The sequence below is a fragment of the Myxocyprinus asiaticus genome, chromosome 12 (genome assembly GCF_019703515.2).
Source record: "Myxocyprinus asiaticus isolate MX2 ecotype Aquarium Trade chromosome 12, UBuf_Myxa_2, whole genome shotgun sequence".
NCBI lineage: Eukaryota > Metazoa > Chordata > Actinopteri > Cypriniformes > Catostomidae > Myxocyprinus > Myxocyprinus asiaticus.
In genome coordinates this window covers 47966920-47988315 of record NC_059355.1, presented here as the reverse complement: position 1 = coordinate 47988315, position 21396 = coordinate 47966920, and the positions used below count along the sequence as shown (strand labels likewise).

General features: G+C 35.1%; 2 protein-coding genes across 3 annotated transcripts in view; one reads left to right on the top strand and one right to left on the bottom strand.

The window, feature by feature from the left end:
- LOC127448955 (nuclear factor of activated T-cells, cytoplasmic 2-like) overlaps positions 1–21396 on the top strand; it is a 357327-nt gene that overhangs the window by 296477 nt on the left and 39454 nt on the right. The gene's annotated exons all lie outside the window — the stretch shown is intronic.
- LOC127448956 (plakophilin-1-like) lies at positions 687–17521 on the bottom strand. The gene is made up of 13 exons (XM_051711955.1): positions 17247–17521; positions 15517–15623; positions 13292–13737; positions 11975–12116; positions 11418–11622; positions 10293–10461; positions 8296–8413; positions 7207–7383; positions 5742–5912; positions 5247–5400; positions 4068–4263; positions 3747–3831; positions 687–1238 (listed from the first exon to the last, which is right to left on the bottom strand). Exons 1-13 carry the CDS (start codon positions 17428–17430, stop codon positions 1164–1166), a joined length of 2229 nt encoding a protein of 742 aa, XP_051567915.1. The 5' UTR covers positions 17431–17521; the 3' UTR covers positions 687–1163.

Sequence of the window (21396 nt, the reverse complement as noted above, 5' to 3'; positions counted from 1 at the left end):
GTTTTAAGAAAAGGAGGGATGAGTCGAAATTCATTTTTGTGGTAATCAACATTATGCCACAAATTCTGCCGACTGAGGTTAACTTTTATTAAACCTGTAATATTCCTTTAATGAATCTTTTTCAAAGTTATTTATGCATGCTATTAAATGCTAAGGACCATGATGTGTACAGCTATTAAGCATGTATATATAAATATATATATATATATTTTTTTTTTCTTTTGCTATGCTTTTGACATTTAATTAATTATGCATAATGACAATTAACCATAACACATTAGGTAAAATCAAAGATCCATTCATCCATCCATATTTTATTGCAGCTTGTCCTATGTAGGGTCACGGGTAGTGCATGAGCCTATCCCAGCTGTCTTGGGATGAAGGCAGGGAAATGCCCTGGACAGGTGGCCAGTCCATCACAGGGCAACAGACATACACATTCACACTCAAACTCACAGCTATAGGCAATTTATGGTCTCCAATTCACTTAACTGCATTCAGGGAGAAACCAGAGCACCCAAAGGAAACCCATGCAAACATGCGGAGAACATGCAAACTCCACACAGAAAGGCCCAGTTGAGCTGGGACTCAAACCCGGCACCTTCTTGCTGTGAGGCGACAGTGCTACCATATGAGCCGCCATATATTACACTGAATCTATAATGATGCTAAAGACCACTACAGACTACTGTATTTAAAACTTTATTGAAATTTCACTGTGAACTAAAACATGACAAATTGATCCACACCCTTTTTGTTTTGAGCACAATATATATGAGAACATGAGTAAAAATGAGTCATCAAACGTCTTAAGAGTTTATCACTCCCAGGTGACATATACGTATCCTGTATATACTTGAACACAATGCATTTTATAACACTTAAGACTCACAAAATATCATTAAAAAAAGCATCTGCAGTTTAGAACAGTTTGTAAGGAGTTACAAATAATGGGATTACAAAAACATTGCTTTACTAAATGAAAATACTATGGTCTTGAGAAATAGGAAGAAAAAAAAAAAGTAAGTGTCTACTACCCCCAAAAGAAAGAAACGTTTGTAATTCTTACCATTATTCTGAAATACTTCACCACAAATAAAATGTAATGCAATCAAAATGCAATTTGTTTGTTGTGTAGTTTTTTCCTCTGGTATAAGCACCGGTTACTCAACAACATGAAGTGATTTGAAAGCTGCCGACGTTATGTCATTCACAAACGACGACTTATTCATCCCTTGCTGTAAAATAAACACAAAAACCTTATTATAATTATTACATTTTAAGGCCCGTTTACACCTGACTGTTTAAGCTTATACTGTCATCACTTACAAGAAAAGTACTATGATATTAATACATCATATTTTGTTGTTTATTTATTGCTAGAAGATACAAATCCAAACAAATCAGCCTTTTAAAGTGCAATGAACCCACAATTTTGAAAACATATTTAAAAAAAAAAAAAAACATTGCAAATTTCTTATGAAATAAATGTAAAATTGAAAAGCTCATTTAATGTTTAGTTCAACTTCGTGTAGTTAACAATCAACATTTTAATGATCAAACTGAAAAATTACTTATTCAGGCACTATTTTGTAATCTCTATCCATTGAAAGTGCCAATTACAATTAAATATAATCTCACACCAATGTTTACCTATATATGTTAGGGTTAGGTTAGTTAACAGCTCGCAATACATTATCTCAGTATTATCATAACATAACACACAGACACACACACACACACACACACATTCCACACAAACAAAGATGCCCTTATCTCTGCCTTCCTCCACTGTGATGACAGAAATGGCGTGGCAAGGTGTGGTCGGTGTCTAACACCCGCAGACACCTCAGTCTGCTTCTCCCAACCACACCCAACCTCTAGTCCACACACACACACACACACACACACACACACACACACACAAACAAACAAACAAAGATGTCCTTATCTCTGCCTTCCTCCACTGTGATGACAGAAATGGCGTGGCAAGGTGTGGTCGGTGTCTAACACCCGCAGACACCTCAGTCTGCTTCTCCCAACCACACCCAACCTCTAGTCCACACACACACACACACACACACACACACACACACACACACACAATCCCACAACCAACCACTGGTATGTGCTGAGACGACATATGATTCCATGGCCTCACACACTTACACATACATCTGTCATGTTACTGCCAGTTCACTAAACAAGACAATGTCACCCCGTTTTGGTAGGAAAACTCTATTTCTTATTTTCTTACTTCCAATAAAGTTCCAATAAAGGCTTAAGGTTAAAGGTTAATAAACATTAAACCGTATTGCTCAACTCAGGAATATACAGCCGAAACCGGTTCTTCATAAGCAGAGGGTTCTTTGCTGACACTTTTTTTTTTTTTTTTTTGTATATACAATTTCTGGTAACGCTTTTACAATAAGGCTGCATTTGCTAACATTTGTTAATTACATAAGTTAACATGAACTTACAATGAACAATACTTTTACAGGATTTATACATCTTGCTTACTGTTAATACATTTTTAACATTAAAAGTTGTATACATTAACATTAGTTAATGCATAATAAAATAAAAAGAACTACCAATGAAGAATAGTATATTTAGGAATGACTACTTTTAGAAATAACTAAAACGACTTTACTGCATTTATTAATCTTGATTAATGTTAATTTCTATATACTAATACATTTTTAACATTAAAAAAATGTATACATTAATATTAGCTAATGCACAATGAACTAAAATGAACTAACATTGAACAAGAGTAATTTTTTAAATATACTATTAAAAAAAAAATTACTAAATGCATACTTTTACTTTTTAGTGCACTTAATCTTAGTTAATGATAATTTCTAAATATACTAATACATTTTTTACATTAAACATCAAGTTAAATGATCTAACAATGTACAATAATATATTAAGAAATAAATACCTTTAAAAATGACTAAAATTAATACTTTTAAAGCATTTAATAATCAAATGTCAATTTCTACCGATACTAATATATTTTTACATTAAAACTTGTACAAATTAACAAAAGTTAATGCATAATGAACTAAAATGAACTAAGAATGAACAATAGTATATTTAAAAATTACTACTTTTCATTATTACTAAAATTATTTTAGAGCACTCATTAATCTTGATTAAATGTTAATTTCTATATATTTATCAATTTTAACATTAAAAGTTGTATACATTGACATTAGTTAATGCATAATGAACCAACAATGAACAACAGTATATTTAGAAATTACTACTTTTAAAAATTACTAAAATTAATACTTGTACAGCATTTAATAATCAATGTTAATTTATACATATTCTAATATATTTTTAACATTATAACATTTTATGCATAATGAAATAAAATGAAGTCAAAATGAACAATAGCATATTTAAAAATGACTACTTTTAGAAATTACTCAAATTAATCTTTTTACAGCACTTATTCACCTTGGTTAATGTTACTTTCTTCATATACTAACACATTTGTAACATACATTAATTTTAGTTCATTATGTATGATTGTAAAATGAACAATAGCATGTTTAGAAATTAACAAGATGTATAGATGCTGCAAAAAAATAATTGTTTATTTTTAGTTCATGAAACCTAATGCTTTAGCTAATGTCAACGAATACAGCCTTATTGTATAGTGTTACCAAGTTCTATTTATGTAAATATTTTTATTCTTATTATTGAGCATTCGTCAAAAACCTTCATCTTACCTTTTTAAGATAACTTTGAATGTTCTTTTCCGACCACAGACTGTGAAGGAGAACTCCGGCGGCTGTGCTGGCTTTTGGCAGGCAACTAATGCATTACAATAAATTACAAAAGTTAGGTATTGAAAAAAATTATATGACATAATATAATATTACGTTTTACTGTATTTATATACATAATAGTTCATGTATGTAATATTTATTATTAAATGGTTTGTTTTTTATCCATTTTTTAATTTGAGAAATCTTTTATTCTAATTCATGTCAAGAATAAATGTTTTTGCTTATAAACATAAATAAACACAAGTGGTCGTTAAGACTCACTGATTGAGACTCATGCTGTTGAGAGAGTTGATCAAGCTGTTGTTCAGTAGACTCTTGCCCATCTCAGGATCGATCTTCAGCAGGGTGTGTGCGCTATGAAGAGCTGTTGCCATGGTGCTGTCATATTTGGGTGAGGAATCGCCCTGAGTGAGCCCTGAGTTCAGGAAGCCGACCAGCTGCGGTAAAGTTTGACGAGCTTAAAGACAAAACAAAATGTTTGTCAGAACAATCGCAGGACTAGACACATCAAACAAATGAGTCACAAATAGGGCTGCACAACTAATCAAATACATTTTCAAGATTACAATTAAAGCTGCCACAATTAACTAATCGTGAAAAGTGTCAATTATAGCAGTCCATTGGTTTACCCATGTTGCATTACAATTATCCATTTCATATTCTATTTTGATAATTTTATGTCCACTATTATGAAATATGTCCACTGCTCGCTTCTGCATACGACTTATTAAAAATTTGAATAACAGCTTAGTTTTTTATGCTTCTGAGAGGGCCAATGTAAAGTTAACCAGTGAGTTAATTAGTCTTGATATACTGTTGCATAAAACAGCAATATAGTCATTCAGGAATACAGTTCTCAGCTTGCTTTGGATATGTAGCCAACATAAAGAAAATAGCATGCTGTTGATCCACCCAAAATACTGTAAGTATCTGAATGTAAATTCTATTCATCAAAATTAATCACAATTACAATATCAAGGGAAATAATTGACAATTACGATTTTTGTCATAATCGTACAGCCCTAGTCACACATACATAAACATCAAAAACCTGTGAATATATAAATATGTGAAAAGGTCATATTCGTATTCGTCAAAACGCAATCCAAACAACTACATAACTTTATAAAAAAGATATATTATACCAATCATGGATCAAAATAATCAAGAGCAATATCAGCAGTTTTCACAATACTTAGTGGAACTGGGCAACACTGAACATATCAATCACACTCACATGCCGCAATACAAGTTCAAATGTTCAAACACAAACTAAAATTCTAGCGTCACGACTGATGACAGAACTTTCATTTTTGGGTGAAGTACATGCAGAATACCAAAACAACTCACAAAACATACAGTACCACTGCACAGACCTTCAACCATAAAGTGACATCTTAAATGTCCAGTTTACTGGAATGATGCTGGATGAAAGCTTACCCATGCTTTTATTTGTTTGTGCAGATCTGGACAGGTTTCCGAGCAGAGCAATTGTGCTGTTCTGTATCGCAGGATTGGATGACTGCAGCAATGGACTGATGTACTTCAGACCATTCAGCTTCTGTACGATTGTATGACTCAAAACATTTGATACCTAAAGACACAATCAATTTTTCATGACAACTGTGATTTTATAATGCTTAATAAAATACAAATAAAAAACATACAGTATGTATATACTATTTGATATGCATTCAGTTTTTATGACTTGTATTTTTTGTACTTTGAAAAAGGTGATTAAAAATATACACTTTCCCTCAAACATATATGTATATAAAAATGTTAGTCTAAAATCTTGATGTTGAAAAAGTTCAAGGTCATGTTACTTGTCAATTACCTACAAGTATTATACACAGTACTGTATACAACCGCCATACTGAGTCCAGCCCATTAACTAGTGCATGCTAATAACAAATGGAGTGATTGTTGTCTTACTATGCTGTCATTGGCTGTGAGGTTCTGCAGCGCTCCACAGCTGGCCTCAAGAGTAGCATCTCTCTCACTGGAGCTCAACAGATTCAGGTACATCTGCAGAGCTTTAGAGTGGAAGAGCCAGCCAGAACCTTTAGGATTATTCTCCTCCATCACGGGATAATCAAAGCCACTCTGTAAAACATACAAAAACACAACAACACATACTCATGAATAACAAAACTTACTAAAAGCACAATGGTACTGCCATGGACACGGTTCCAAGGTAATACCATTTTTTTGGACATGTACAATGCTGATAAAAAGTTTTTGGATAAGCACCATGGTAATACCATGTTTTATGGACATATATGACAATAATACCATCTTTTTTGGACATATACGATGGTAATAGCATGTTTTTTGGACATGTACAATGGTAATACCAATGTTTGGATGATGGTAATAAGAATTTTTGGACATGTACGATGTTAATACCAATTTTTGGACATGCACCATGGTAATAACATGTTTTGAGGACATGTATGATGGAAATACCAAATTTTTATGACATGTAAGATGGTAATAACAATTTTTGGATGATGGCAATACCAATTCCAATTTTTGGACATGCACCATGGTAATAACATGTTTTAAGGAGATGAACAACACTTTTACAGCATTTGTTAATCTTAGTTAATGTTAATTCCAACATTTACTAATACATTTTTTAAAGTTAAAAGTTGTATATGTTACCATTACTTAATGCACTATTAACTAATAATGCACAATTGTGTTTATATCAATTAACATGAACCAATATTAATAAATTCTGTTGAAAAATATTGTTTATTCTTAGTTCATGATAGCTAATGCATTATCTAATATTAACTAATGGAACCCTATTGTAAAGTGATAAAGAATACCGTGATATAAAGGTGCTTAGATAAAGTTTAACCTGTTTAAGAAGTTGCAGTTAGGATAGTGTATGAAGAGTAAACTTCAATAGTAGTATTGGGCATTTGTATTTTTTCTCCCCAATTTGGAATGCCCAATTCCCAATGCGCTCTAAGTCCTCGTGGTGGCGTAGTGACTCACCTCAATCCGGGCGGCGGAGGACGAATCTCAGATGCCTCCGTGTCTGAGACCGTCAAACCACGCATCTTATCACGTGGCTTGTTGAGCATGTTACCGTGGAGACATAGTACGTGGAGGCCCATTCTCCGCGGCATCCACGCATAACTCACCACTCGCCCCACAGAGCAAACCACATTATAGCGACCACGAGGAGGTTACCCCATGTGACTCTACTCTCCCTAGCAACCGGGCCAATTTGGTTGCTTAGGAGACCTGGCTGGAGTCACTCAGCACACCCTGGATTCAAACTCATGACTCCAGGGGTGGTAGTCAGCGTCTTTACTCACTCAGCTACCCAGGCCCCTTGCAGAATTGTTATAATAATACAGGTGTAATGCAGCTGTTGACAAACCTCCTGTTGAATCTTTTGGCTCTGAGAGCTGAAGCAGCCAATCGGACCGGCATCTGATGGACTGGAACGTTTGCGGGCGTAACTGGCTAGGGCGTTGATTTTAGTGAAAAGAGTTGGCATCTCTGACTCCAGCTGGTAGGTGAGGTTATGAATAATGCACATGCAGTTCTCCAAAGACTAAGAACAAAAAGATTACAGAATAAATCATGAACAATATATAAATTGTTAGTCGACATGACTTGTCAAGTAGTATTCTTCTGCAATATACTGCATGCAATATTATTCTAATTATTATGCATTTTTATGACCTCACAATAATTGATAGATGAAATTGAATATTTTAGTAAACTGTTAAAAAGCTAAAAGGTGAGACAAATGGTGAACAACTTGAAATGCTGAACAGTAACAGTGTCTAAAAAATATGCACTTTTTAAATTATAGATATGCATGTAATATATATATATATATTAAAGCAAAGAAACGTTATCACGTAAAATGGTTTCACTGGTGGCTTCAGACTTTTGGACCCCACGGTATATATACATTTTAACCTAAACTCTTAAGTTGAACAAAAAAAGTGATTTATGTCATTTATCAACTACCTAAATATCCAAGTTATATTTGCAGCCAGATGTGCATGTTTGTAAGGCTTGAAGGTAATTCCAAATGACAGTCACAATTGTTAAAGAAACTGGCAGGCTCTAAGTAATTATCCTCGTAAACAGACATTACTGTAAATGATAAAACATGTTTGATAAAATTTGACAACAATTAAGAATGTGTAATGCACTGTTTTATATATATATATATATATATATATATATATATATATAACAACATAATTGTTTCTGATGGAAACGCCTAGTACTCATACCTTCCTTGAGGGAGTTTTAACATTTAAGCATAACTAAATAACTTGATAAAGACAACATTAAATCATAACTGCCATGCCAACATTCTCCACCCAGGCTATAAAGGAGCAGAAAATATTTTGTTATGATTTTAAGAAAAACTTTTAGTCTTAACTAACTGTATACCATGCAAGATCTGAATTTTTGTTACAGTAGTGGATGTAAACACCACGTTTACCTGGTTATCTGGTATGCCTTCATCAACACAATTGTTCATGTAGCCCATGAGTGAGTCGATAAGACCTTTACAGCTACGCATGGCTTGCCGGTTGGCCAGTTTGGATGCGCTCAGGTTTCTGTCGACAAATGAGAAACTGACAATAAGATCATGTCTGTTGGTTTGTTTGACAAACAAACACTGACTGAGACTAACATTCTGCCTAACGTCTCCTTTTGTGTTCCACGGAAGAAAATAAGTCATACGAGTTTGGAACAGCATGAGGGTGAGTAAATGATAGAATTTTATTTTTAGATGAACTATACCTGTAAGGACACATTTCCAGTCTGTGCTCTGCACAATTTACGGCGCTATGATGCAATATAAATACACATTAGGTGTGTCAATATAAACCTAGCTAAAATATTTGAACAGCTTTCATTTCCTTGTGATGAATTAACTTTAATTAAAAGGAGACTCAAATAGACCACATTACTTTAATTGTTGGAGCCAGGATTTATGTTTGCCTATTCATGTATCACATTTTCATTAACATACACTACCTGTCAAAAGTCTGAAAACACTAACTCATTCTTTGTTATTGCTATTTATCTACATTTCTTTGATTCACATTTTATGCTTTTTAAACAGTTACAAAGGAGTTCCAATGTATATTAAAACTGCTATTTTCAGGAAAGACCGAAATCTCCAAAACTAGCAGTAAAAATAATGTTCCAATAAAATATTTCTAATCAGCAATAAAATGAATTAACTATATGGTCCAATTTACCTATTTCAAAATATTTATAAGGGCGTTCCTTCAATTTCAAGCACTTTTAGAACTTTGGACTTCTATTAAGTAAGTCTCGGTAAAACATTTTTCACTATAACGCTACATGCATCACAGCAGTTTTGTGTTATTTTTGTCACTTTTTTTGGAAAGTCATCAAAATTCCCACTACAGTGTCAATATTTGTGTTTAATAGAATTCTGTGCTTGACACGACGGCGATGAAAATGACTTTATGTTTTGAAGTTTTTGAAATTAAATGTCCGACTCCATTGTTTTGATAATGCTAATTTCATAGCTAACATTTTATGTAACCTTAATACACACAATTAAACCATATTTTCACAATTTGTTTACGTAATTTGTAACAGTAAAGCCAAATAAAAATATTCTGCTCACAAGTGCTTTTTTTTTCACTTCTTTAATCAATATCACTTCTCTCATATATAATCTCAAACACACTCTATACTGACACTTTTGTTGACTTGGTTAGAGGTACACAAACTCAAAAAAAATTTATAAGGAGCAAACTTGTTTGGTGTGGTAGCAATGACATCACAACTGTGGGACAGTCGTAATAATTGAATAATTTCACACAGTAAATATTGAAATGATTTATGTTTATTTCACTCTTTGTTTAAATTATCATGGTTTTAAACATGCAATACTTTGTATTTTTATAATGGATTTTCATAGTTTCATTTTGAAAGTCTGGGACCAGGTTAAAAAAATGTAAATCTACACATTAAAGACATTTTAAAAGTACCAAAACTAATTTACGAAGGCCTGGTAAAAAGTTTCCAAATGAATTTTAATGTGACCATATTAAAAAAAGAAACAAAGTTTAAATTTGTTCCTTTTAACCATGGCCGTTTCTAGCTAAGCGCCCGCTTAGGACCACTTAGCCACCAGGGGGCCCTGCAAAGCAAGGTTTTTTATTTTTTTTATTTTATTAAAAATATACTAAAAGTTGCGAGTAAGACTCAGGCATCTATTCTGGCTCAATTATACAGGAATAGGGGGCCCCCTTGTGGCCATCGAGGGAAGAGAAAATATAATGATTAAGGGGGGCCTCCAAGAAGGATTTCGCTTAGGGCCCCCCTATGCTTAGAAACGGCCCCTCTTTTAACAAAAATCAACACTTGGGTCATGAAATTGCCCAAGGTTTAAGAAAAACCTATAAGCCACTCAGAACCGTATTTACTTATAATACTGTAACTAGCCCTTACCGTAGGCATGCCGTGGCATTGCAGAAGACCTCTGGTGCCAGGCTGGTGTTGGCATTGTTGTCTGTACTGGCTGAAAAAGGCTCTATAACCTTCTCTGTGAGCGCTGGCAGAGCTGTGCGGAGCATATCAGGTTTAAGACTGTCTGCTGAGGACAGATTCCACAGGAGACCTGGCAAAGAATAAAACCACAGAAGAACCAAAAGAGTTCAGTTTGATAAGAGCACTTTCACAGACACCTTTGATGAAAGATTACATTCTGAAATAGAACAACTAGCGGCAAACTAATTTACATAAAAAGGTCTATTTGCACTCAAAAGAATGACAATGAGTTCATTTAAATATGCATGGCACAGCACTATATCAGCAAAGATAGCACCTGCACTGCAAAAAATAACACTCTTAATTTGGTATTTTTGTGTGGTTTTCTAGTAACAAATATCAAAACATCCATAAAACACATTTAATTGAGAAACAAAACTGCATTAGATATTAAAAATTGCATTTAACAAATATATAACATTTGTTTTTCTTACCCCATTGGCAAAGTGTCCCTTAGTGAAAAAAAACAAGGTAACACTTGACAGTAAGGTTACATATGTTAACATTAGTTAGTGCATTAGGTATCATGAACTAACAATGAACAATATACTGTTTGTTTATAGCATTTATTAATCATAGTTAATGTTAGTTTATAAAAAAATACAATTGGTCATTGTTAGTTCATGTTATTTCATAGTACATTAACCAATGTTAACAAATACAACTTTTGATTTTAAAAACGTGTTAGTATATGTTGTAATTAACAAGATTAATAAAGGCTGTAAAAGTATTGTTCAATGTTAGTTGATGTTAAATAATGTAGTTGGAATCTTAAATGGAACCGTAGTCCTATTATATTACACAATATTGCTTCTGAAGTATATTTGTTTAAAGGACGTACAGATATTTCTACAAGAAAACAACATGTGCCGACAAACACAAACAGTGAAGACAAATCACCGTCTTTCTCGCTTAAGCCACATGGTCTTGTCAATCGCTGCATGGGGTTAAATTGCTCTTGACATACTCATCTTATCAGTGCTTCTGAGTGACATTTATATGATGCATAATTGGACATTTGGTCACCTGTCAAGTGTTTCTGTGTCTCAGAGTTGGTGCCTCCGAGCAGCTGCACGGCCTGCATGATTCCTCCGCAGCGCTGAACTTCCTCTTTATTAAGTTGGTTTTTGAACACCACGTTACGAAGAGCAGCAGCCACCGTCTCCTGGATCTGCAGATTGGGGCTGTTCAACAGGTTAACCAGCTGAGGAATGCCCTTCAGGGTCAGCACCTGTGAAACCAGACAGAGATAACATGGTATTATGTCTAAAGAAATGTATCTGTTACTTTTTTTGGAAGTGTTACGTTTTTTGGACCAACTACAAGTCCAAAAAACATGACACTTACAAAAAAAAGTACCATGGTACTAGCATTTTTTGACATGGACCATGGTTATATGATGGTATTCCCATCACCTCCTTGATAGTTCTGAATGATTACCATTCAAATATCACAGCATTTACATGGAACTCTAAAGAAAACCGTGGTATTACCATGGTCCATGTTAAAAAAAAACATAGTTATACCAAGGTGCTTCATAGTACTTTGTTACTGACAGTACAGGCTTAATTCCGAATCCACACCTCTTGCTTGGCCTTGTCATCAGTGTAGGTGGCGTGCTGGATGTAGGCGGAGCCACACAGTTGATACTTCTCATCTGGACTGTACAGATACTCCACTGCCTCCTTCATCGTCAAATCAGCCATCAGCTTCTCTGTGTACATCCTGAGGAAAAATGAGTGTGATACCAGTTAGCAGAACTAAAATGATCAACACATTATAATCAGCTACAACTGATACGTGTGTTACAGTATAAACAAATACTAACACTTACAACTAAAACTAAACTTACGAGTAAAAATAATACCTAGACAAACTCTAACCCTAATACTAACAAATACAACTAATATTAACAGTGAGCAAAACCAATACTAACATTGACAAAATAACAACACTCTAAAACTAACACTAGTACTAATGCCAACTCTAATACTAACTTACTAACCAACTAACATACTAAATAAATTACTAACTAAATTACTTAATTACTTACTAACTAATTGCTAACTAACTACTAACTAACACTAATAGAACTACAAAATGTATAAAAATACTAATACTAACACCAACAAGCAAGACTAATCCTAACAGTAAAAATAACACTAACTCTAATAATAACACTAGTCCTAACACCAACATGAATTCTTACTAAATAAATTACTAACAAAAACTAATACTCACATTAAAAATAGCAATACTAACACCAACTCTAATACTTATATTAACAACCAAAACTAATGATAACTACTGTAAGAAAAAAAAAAAAAAAAATATATATATATATATATATATATATATATATATATACACACACACACACCAACACAACTCTAATACTAATATTATTACTAGTACTAACAAACTAACTAACAGTAAAAAACGAACACCAACTCGAATTCTAACAAATAAAACTAATACCAACAGTAAAAAGTTGTAACACTCACACCAACTCTAATACTAATACAACAACCAAACCCTTAACACAAACTTTGATACAAATACTAGTACAAACTAACTAACAGTACTAACAGTAAAGAAATAATACTAACTCTAATACTAAGAAAAAAATATTACTAATACTAACTGTAATACTACAGTAACAGTAAAAAATAAACTAACACTAAAAAAAAAGAATACAACCACTTCAACAAAATATTAATCACTAACACTAATATAAAAAAATACTACTACTGCTACTAATAATAATGAATATAAATTATAAAAACTATGGAGAACCTTTCGTCCAAGTAGATGCTCAAAGTGCTTTACAAATAAGACGAGAAGTTGAACTGAACTTCATTACGCAATAACGGGAAAAGTGTAAGGTTGGTTTGACTCACCCAGAGACATTGGCTTGTCCAGTCTTGGCCATTGACATCCTGTAGTCTCCATTGGACTGTATGGAAGATGATCGTCTGTTGACAGGCCGAGTGCCGAACACCTGATTACTGTTAGCAATCCTCATAGAAGTGCCATTACCATAAGGTTGATTAGTGCTGTTCAGTACAGGCTGACTGAAGATCCTGTCCACCCTGTGTATGGTCTGTCTGCTGGCTTGGCCTTGTTGGGTGGTGCTGCCATTTGTTATGGGTTGGAAGCCAAGGTCTGGAGCACTGCGGGTGGCTTTGGAGCCGAACAGTTGACTGCTGGGTCTGGGCTGGGTGGGGAGGGTGTTTGTAGGGAAGTAGTACGACTGATCATTCCTGCTCGCGGTGCTTGCACTTCTTTGAGCGCTGGCATGTTGGGAGTTTATGGATTTGTGAACAAAGCTCTGCCGCTGCTTAGCCTGGACATAGAAACAGTGATAGAAATTAGATTTATAGTAGCTCAGTCCCTCTTTACTGTACACTAAATGGCTTTTATGCTCAAAATGAAGAATCTCTTTAAATATCCATGTTGGTAAAAAAAAAAAAGAAAGAAAAAAAAAAAGGCATAATACTGCATCATTTTTGGTCACTACATGATTCCCATACTTCCATTTGTGCTTTTTCGTAGTTTTGACGACTTAGCTATTATTGTAAAATGTGAGAAATAGTAACAATAAAGGAGGAGTATGTGTTTCCAAATTTTCGACCCGTCCACAATTTCACACCGTTTTTACAGGATGTTAAAACAGGGTTTAAAGCACTAAGACAACATGACGTAAAACATAAGGTGACAATGCACGCATTATATGCTCCACTGAAGCCAAACAAGCCATTTAACAGCACAGAAAGCATTAAGTTCCAGCAGATACACCCTAATGTAAAGAAGGGTTGGCAAAAACCCAGAAGTCAGGCAAGTTTGGTAATCCTACACTAGGATGAGTCATAAAAAGTTGAGGTGAGGAGAGGTTTGGTTTCATCTAGCTTTTATTTTTATTTTTTTGTAAAAAAAAAAAAAAAAAAAGAAAAAGAAAAAAAATTAACTAGGTTAGTGTCAGTGACTGAAGCATAAAAGTGCAGCGTTCTGTGAAATTATGGGATTTTAAGAACATGCTGTGAGTCGTGTAGAATATTAGTACAATGTAAAATCATGTACAGATGGTCTTCGCTTTTCTTCCATTGACATGAAAGCTTACGTTGATGAATTGTGCCATTTATTCCATTGTCCTGTTGTTTTTGCTTAAAAAAATACATTTCAAATTGAGAAAAGACGTAGACCTACATTTACAGTGGTTACTTGTCACAAGCTAAAGACCATTTGACACTTCACACCATTTGATTGTTATCTGAATAGATGACTCGAAGTGTTTAACCAAGTGGAGAAATACAAATATGCTTTAACTGTGGGAAAAACAGTAACTTGAAATGCTTTGATTAAACAACTCAGTTCTGCATTAAAGGAATATTCCGGGTTCAATACAAGTTAATCTCAACTAACAGCATTTGTGGCATAATACTGATCACCACAAAAATGTATTTAGACTCGCCCCACCTTTTCTTTAAAAAAAAAAAAAAAAAAAAAAAAGCAAAAATATTGGTTATAGTGAGGCACTTACAATGGAAGTGACTGGGGGTCAATTTCTGAACATTAAAATACTCATTGTTTCAAAAGTATAGCCACGAGACGTAAACAATATGCATGTAAACATGATTTTAGTGTGATAAAAATCACTTACTAACCTTTTTGTGTAAAGTTACAGCCACTTTTACAACTTCATTGCAATGACTATGTAATGTCAACAAACCCTAAACCCCTAAAATGACAATTTAAACAACTTTACAGCTTATATAATACATGAGTTTTAACAGAAGAATTAATGTAAATGCTTTTAAAAAATTACATGCTTCACTTTTCTGTCTTGAAACCCTCCAAGAATTGGCCCCATTCACTTCCATTATAAGTGCCTCACTGTAACTCATATTTCTGCTTTTTTAAGAAAAGGAGGGACGAGTCGAAATACATTTTTTATGGTAATCAACATTATGCCACAAACACTGTCGATTGAGCTTAACTTGTATTGAACCCAGAATATTCCTTTAATAAATGACTAAGGGACATGTTATAAGCTGTTAATATAAAAGCATAATACAGTATTGGAGCACACACATGATCGATTAAGACACATTTTGATGAAGTTTACCCCGCTTGTCATGGTTCCTCCTCGGTCTCCTCTGTTGAATGAAGGTCCACTGAGAGCCATAGAAGGAGAGAACTTGAAGTCATAAAACACACTGTCACTTTCTGGGCCTGCAGTTAAAGAAAAGAAAATATTTTCAGGGCGTTTTAACATTTACAAGGTAGCACCAAAATGCTCATAAAAAGTGTATGAAGACATGTATTTTAATTGCTAATAAATCCTTATAATGCTTTATGTAAATTATAGCAAGGTATGTGAGGTTTCACATTTTACAGAATACATCATTGTAATTGCTGCTCACACTGTAAACATGTTTGTCAATTAAACTACTTTATGTGTAACATACTAACTTATTTTATTTAAGTCAGAAATATTGACTGAATCAATCTGACAGCATCAGGTTACACCAAAGAAAGTCATTTTTTAAGGTTAGATCAGGTATTGTAATAACAGCACGTTAATTTTTTACATTATTATGTAAAATTATGTGTTGTAACGCCTATTTAGAATTTATAGATAATAGCTATATCTATCTATCTATCTATCTATCTATATATATATATATATATATATATATATATATATATATATACACACACACATATACATACACACATACTGTATATGTCATATCTAGATCTACAATGAAGCATTTACTAGCAGCTATTTTATTATTTGGTGTTAGAAGTTTGTTTTCGTTCTCCTGGGACAAAAATCAAGAAGTGTGATTTTTAACTCCCATACACAAATGTAGGACCAGCAATTTTGAGGAGCTGTTTTCCTAGAGGCTATTCACAGTGAGTGACCATAAGGTAAAATATGGTCATTTGTTGTCTTGGGCACAATTTAGTTAGTCTTTCTACACCAACAACCACCATCCACCATCCACCACCCCTGTGGAAAAACTCCTGGCTCCGCCCCGAGACAAGGCCCATTTTGGAAATTGCAATAATAACCATACACAACTTTCAATGTTAAGAAAATCTAAAATACGTAAATGTAGATCTTTTAACATTTGTCCAGATGGCCCGAACTATAATATTACCATTATTATTATGAATGTGTAGAAAAACATATTGCCATTGGTACATGAAAAGAAAGCATGGTATTATTATGGTAAGGTACATGCCCAAAATACATGATTTTACAAAAAAAAAAAAAAAATAATAAATATATATATATATATATATATATATATATATATATATATATATATATATATATTAAAAAAAGCCGTTTTTTTTTTTTGTTTTGTTTTGTTTTGTTTTTGTTTTTTTGGGAAATGTTTAATCTTTAAACTTAGAAAATACCACGATCTTGCCATATACCCCCCCCCCCCCCACCCAAAAAAAAAAAAAAAAACAAAACGTAAGCCTATTTTTAAGATATACGCATTTTAATTTTATAACAAATTACTTACCAAATGTAATGTTTAAATAAATTAAGCAAATAAAACTTTAAATATTTAGCTTTAGATTTTAATATTTGCTTTATGTCATTTTATTTAAAAATTCTGCTACTCAAATCAATTTGATCTTATTTGATATTATTATTATTATTATTATTATTATTATTATTATGTGAAATTATAGCCTACCATCGAAAAAAAAAAAAAAAAAACGGTAGTGCGAAATCCCTCTGTTTCCAAATAATGGTTAAATGTTTGTTTGTGATTTAAAGCCATGCCAGCTCCATGACTATCTTCCTAGCGATTTTTTTTTAAATAAACTCACTGTTTGGTGAAGTCAATCCAGGCACACTTTTAGTGCTGTATTTGGATTTGCTTCTCTTGATGGTGTGAACCTGTTCCAGAACTCTCTGTTGCGCAGATCTGAGCTCGTGATCCGAAGGCAGCGCGAGAGACGTGTCCTCCGTGGCGTTTAAAGACATCGCCGATTTTAAAGGTTCGGGCATCATTGTGCTCGACAAAACAGCTTTTGTATCCGTTCCAGAGACAGGCGAGGTCCAATTCGTAAAGTCCCAACTATCTGCTTCGTCAAGCTGCAGTGTGTTTAATGAGGGGTTTGACTCACAAGTATATCCACCTGAACCCGCCCTGATTCACGCCCATACGACGCCCAACAGGTAAGCGAAACTCCATTCATCACCTGATCCAAGTTCTTCTGCTCTCAGACAACGACAAAACGTAATTACACTTTATGATTCTTTAATGATAGAACGAAATGTGTCAGTGTGATCGGTTTTAATAAGGATAGCAGAGATGTTGCACAAAGTGTCCGGATTTTAAAATAATGCATGAAATGCAAATAATTTTGGGGGACAAAATAATGTAGTCATCATGAGGATGCGGTAGGGGCCGTTTAGACAGAACGCGTCTAGACGCAACGCAACAAATTTAAGGGGTCGTTCACAATGTAGGGTACAAAGGGGCTGCTAAAGGCACACCTTAACATAGGCCTACTACAGTATACCTATATACAGTTACTTATAATTTGTATTTTAAATACGTAATCCCGTTACATGTATTCCGTTACTCCCCATCCCTGCCTATATATAATATATATATATACACTGCATGCCCAATTATTAGGCAAGTGAGTATTCTGATCGTATCATTACTTCCATGCACATTTTCCAACTCCAAACCATATAAACTTGAATGCTTATTGGATTCAATCATTTTCAGGTGGTATGTATTTGTGTAATGATGGAGGGTGTGGCGAAAGTGACTAAAACCTTATATCAAGGTGTGCATAATTATTAGGCAGCTTCATTACCTCAGGTAAAATGGGCCAAAAAAGAGATTTAACTGACACGGAAAAGTCAAATAATGTAAAATGCCTTTCAGATGGATGCAACACTCTTGAAATAGCTAAACTATTGATGTGTGACCACCGGACAATCAAACGTTTTGTTGCGAATAGTCAACCAGGGCGCAAAAAACGCATGGAGAAGATAAGGCGCAAATTAACTACAAAAGACGTGAGAAGAATTAAATGTGAAGCTACCAGGAACCCATTATCCTCCAATGCTACCATATTCCAGAACTGCAACCTACCTGGAGTGTCCAGAAGTACAAGGTGCCAAATGCTCAGAGACATGGCCAAGGTCAAGAAGGCTGAAACACGACCACCACTTAATATATTCACAAGTTGTAGCGTCAAGATTGGGCAAAGAAATACACAAAGACAGATTTTTCAAAGGTTTTATGGACAGATGAAATGAGAGTGACTCTTGACAGATGGATGGGCCCGTGGCTGGATCACTAATGGACACCACTTCGAGTCAGGTGCCAGCAAGGTGGAGGAGGGGTACTGGTATGGGCTGCTATCATTAAGGATGAGGTAGTTGGACCTTTTCGAGTTGAAGATGGACTGAAACTCAACTCTCAAACCTACGGCCAGTTTCTGGAAAGTACTTTCTTCAAGCAGTAGTACAGGAAGAAGTCCTCAGCATTCAAGAAGGCCATGATCTTTACGCAGGACAATGCTCCATCACATGCATCCAAGTACTCCACTGCTTGGCTAGCCAGCAAGGGCCTCAAAGATGCCCAAATAATGACTTGGCCCCCTTCCTCACCTGACTTAAATCCTACTGAGAACTTGTGGGCCCTTCTCAAACGTGAGATTTACAGTGAGGGAAGACAATACACCTCTTAGAACAGAATTTGGGTGGCTGTGGTTGCTGCTTCAGCCAAAGTTGATCATGAACAGATCAAGAAACTGACAGACTCCATGGATGGAAGGCTCATGGCAGATATTGAAAAGAAGGGTGGCTATATTGGTCACTGAATATTTTTGAAAGGCCAAAAATGTTATTTAATTGTCATTTTGTGTTACTTATTTGTTGCACCTACGTTCACTAAAAATTGTCAACTTGTGAAATAATTTGAGACAATGACAATTAAGACAATTAAGATGGACCTAATGCTGATCAAAGAGTTTTTAGCAGAGACGGGCCACTTCTATTTAAATGAATGGGTTAATGGGGCCTGGGTAGCTCAGCAATTATTGACGCTGCTACCACCCCTGGAGTCTTGATTTCGAATCCAGGGTGTGCTGAGTGACTCCAGCCAGGTCTCCTAAGCAACCAAATTGGCCCGGTTGCTAGGGAGGGTAGAGTCACATGGGGTAACCTCCTCGTGGTCGCGATTAGTGGTTCTCGCTCTCATTTGGGCGCATGGTAAGTTGTGCGTGGATCGCGGAGAGTAGCATGAGCCTCCACATGCTGTGAGTCTCCGCGGTGTCATGCACAACGAGCCATGTGATAAGATGTGCGGATTGACGGTCTGGCAACTGAGACTTGTCCTCCACCACCCGGATTGAGGTAACCGCGCCACCACGAGGACTTACTAAGTAGTGGGAATTGGGCATTCCAAATTGGGAGATAATAATAATAAAATGAATGGGATAAATTGGAACGCCCAACCAAGGAGCTCTGAGCACCCAGCATTCAGTGGATGTACATAGGAAGTTCTGCCTTAGAGGTAAAAGAGCCAATCACCTTTTAGATACAGACATCACCTGTCAATCATGCACATGCGCATTAGCTATACAAGCTTGCGTTTTAACGTAATATGAGGTAAATTTATGATTCCAATATTATCAGATTTTATTGATGGTTTGAAATATGTCCTTTGATCGTAAGCTTGACCAACCGTTTTTGAGATTTCAGTCTTTCCCCATTCAAGTAGATAGGAGCTGCACTGGCACGACTGGAAATATCCTCCCGAGAGTGTTCCAAAGATGGCCGACAGTGGACTGACTTGCTAGAAAGACTTTGTGCTTATTCAAAATAACTACTTCACAAAAGGGTACACCATTTTCCGGGGGGCCTTTAGCCCCATTGTACCCTACGTGTTGGTGCTGTTTTTAAATTGTTTATCCTATGTGAACATGCGTGTGATGGACTGTTAGGCCACATCTCACTGTGTTTTTGGAGAAGCAAAAAAAAAAAAAAAAAAAAAAAAAGTTAAACAACCAAAACACTACAATTACTACAGTTACTACTAGAATATTACTTATATTAATGCAATAAGTTAACAAATAATAAATGATCACCTAGATTTTTACATTTTCTGATGAAAATGTGTGTGATTCTTGCTCGCGTAAAACTTGCAAGTGGTTGTGAGGGGGTTGCTATGCGTTTGCCAAAGTATCGAGTTGATTTAAGCTCGGTTGCTTGGATGTTCCGATGAGGAATGAGTTATGCATCCAAGTTTAATACGTAAGATTAGGGGTTTGTTCAAAGCCCTAATCAAGAGTATGAGCAATAGTAATCATGATGCACCACTAGTAACAATTGCACATAAAAGCACATCAGATAAGGCCATATTGTCAAATGTTATAACAGTGCCGGTCCTACCCCATTTGGCACCCTAGGTGAGACCCTCCAGTCACCCCCCAGTCACGTGCTAAAAATGTATGCATTAGTTTTTACACAAAAAAAGTACAAATTAATTTATAATTAAATATATCAGAAATGGGTATAAACTGAATCTAGCAAAATTAATAAAAACAATGTTGGGAAGAAACACGTCATGGCTTCGTAAGTAGGCATCATGAATTGGTATCACCATATATAGAAATAAACTTAATGTAGGGGTCCTGGGTAGCTCAGCGAGTAAAGACGCTGACTACCACCCCTGGAGTCATGAGTTCGTAGAGTTACATGGGGTAACCTCCTAGTGATCGCTATAATGTGGCTCTCGCTCTCGGTGGGGCGTGTGGTGAGTTGTGCGTGGATGCTGTGGAGAATAGCGTGAAGCCTCCACACGCGCTAGGTCTCCTCGGTAACGTGCTCAACAAGCCATGTGATGAGCAGATTGACGGTCTCAGACATGGAGGCAACTGAGATTCGTCCTCCACCACCTGGATTGAGGCTAAATTGGGTAGAAAAAGGGGAGAAAATCAGAAGATAAAA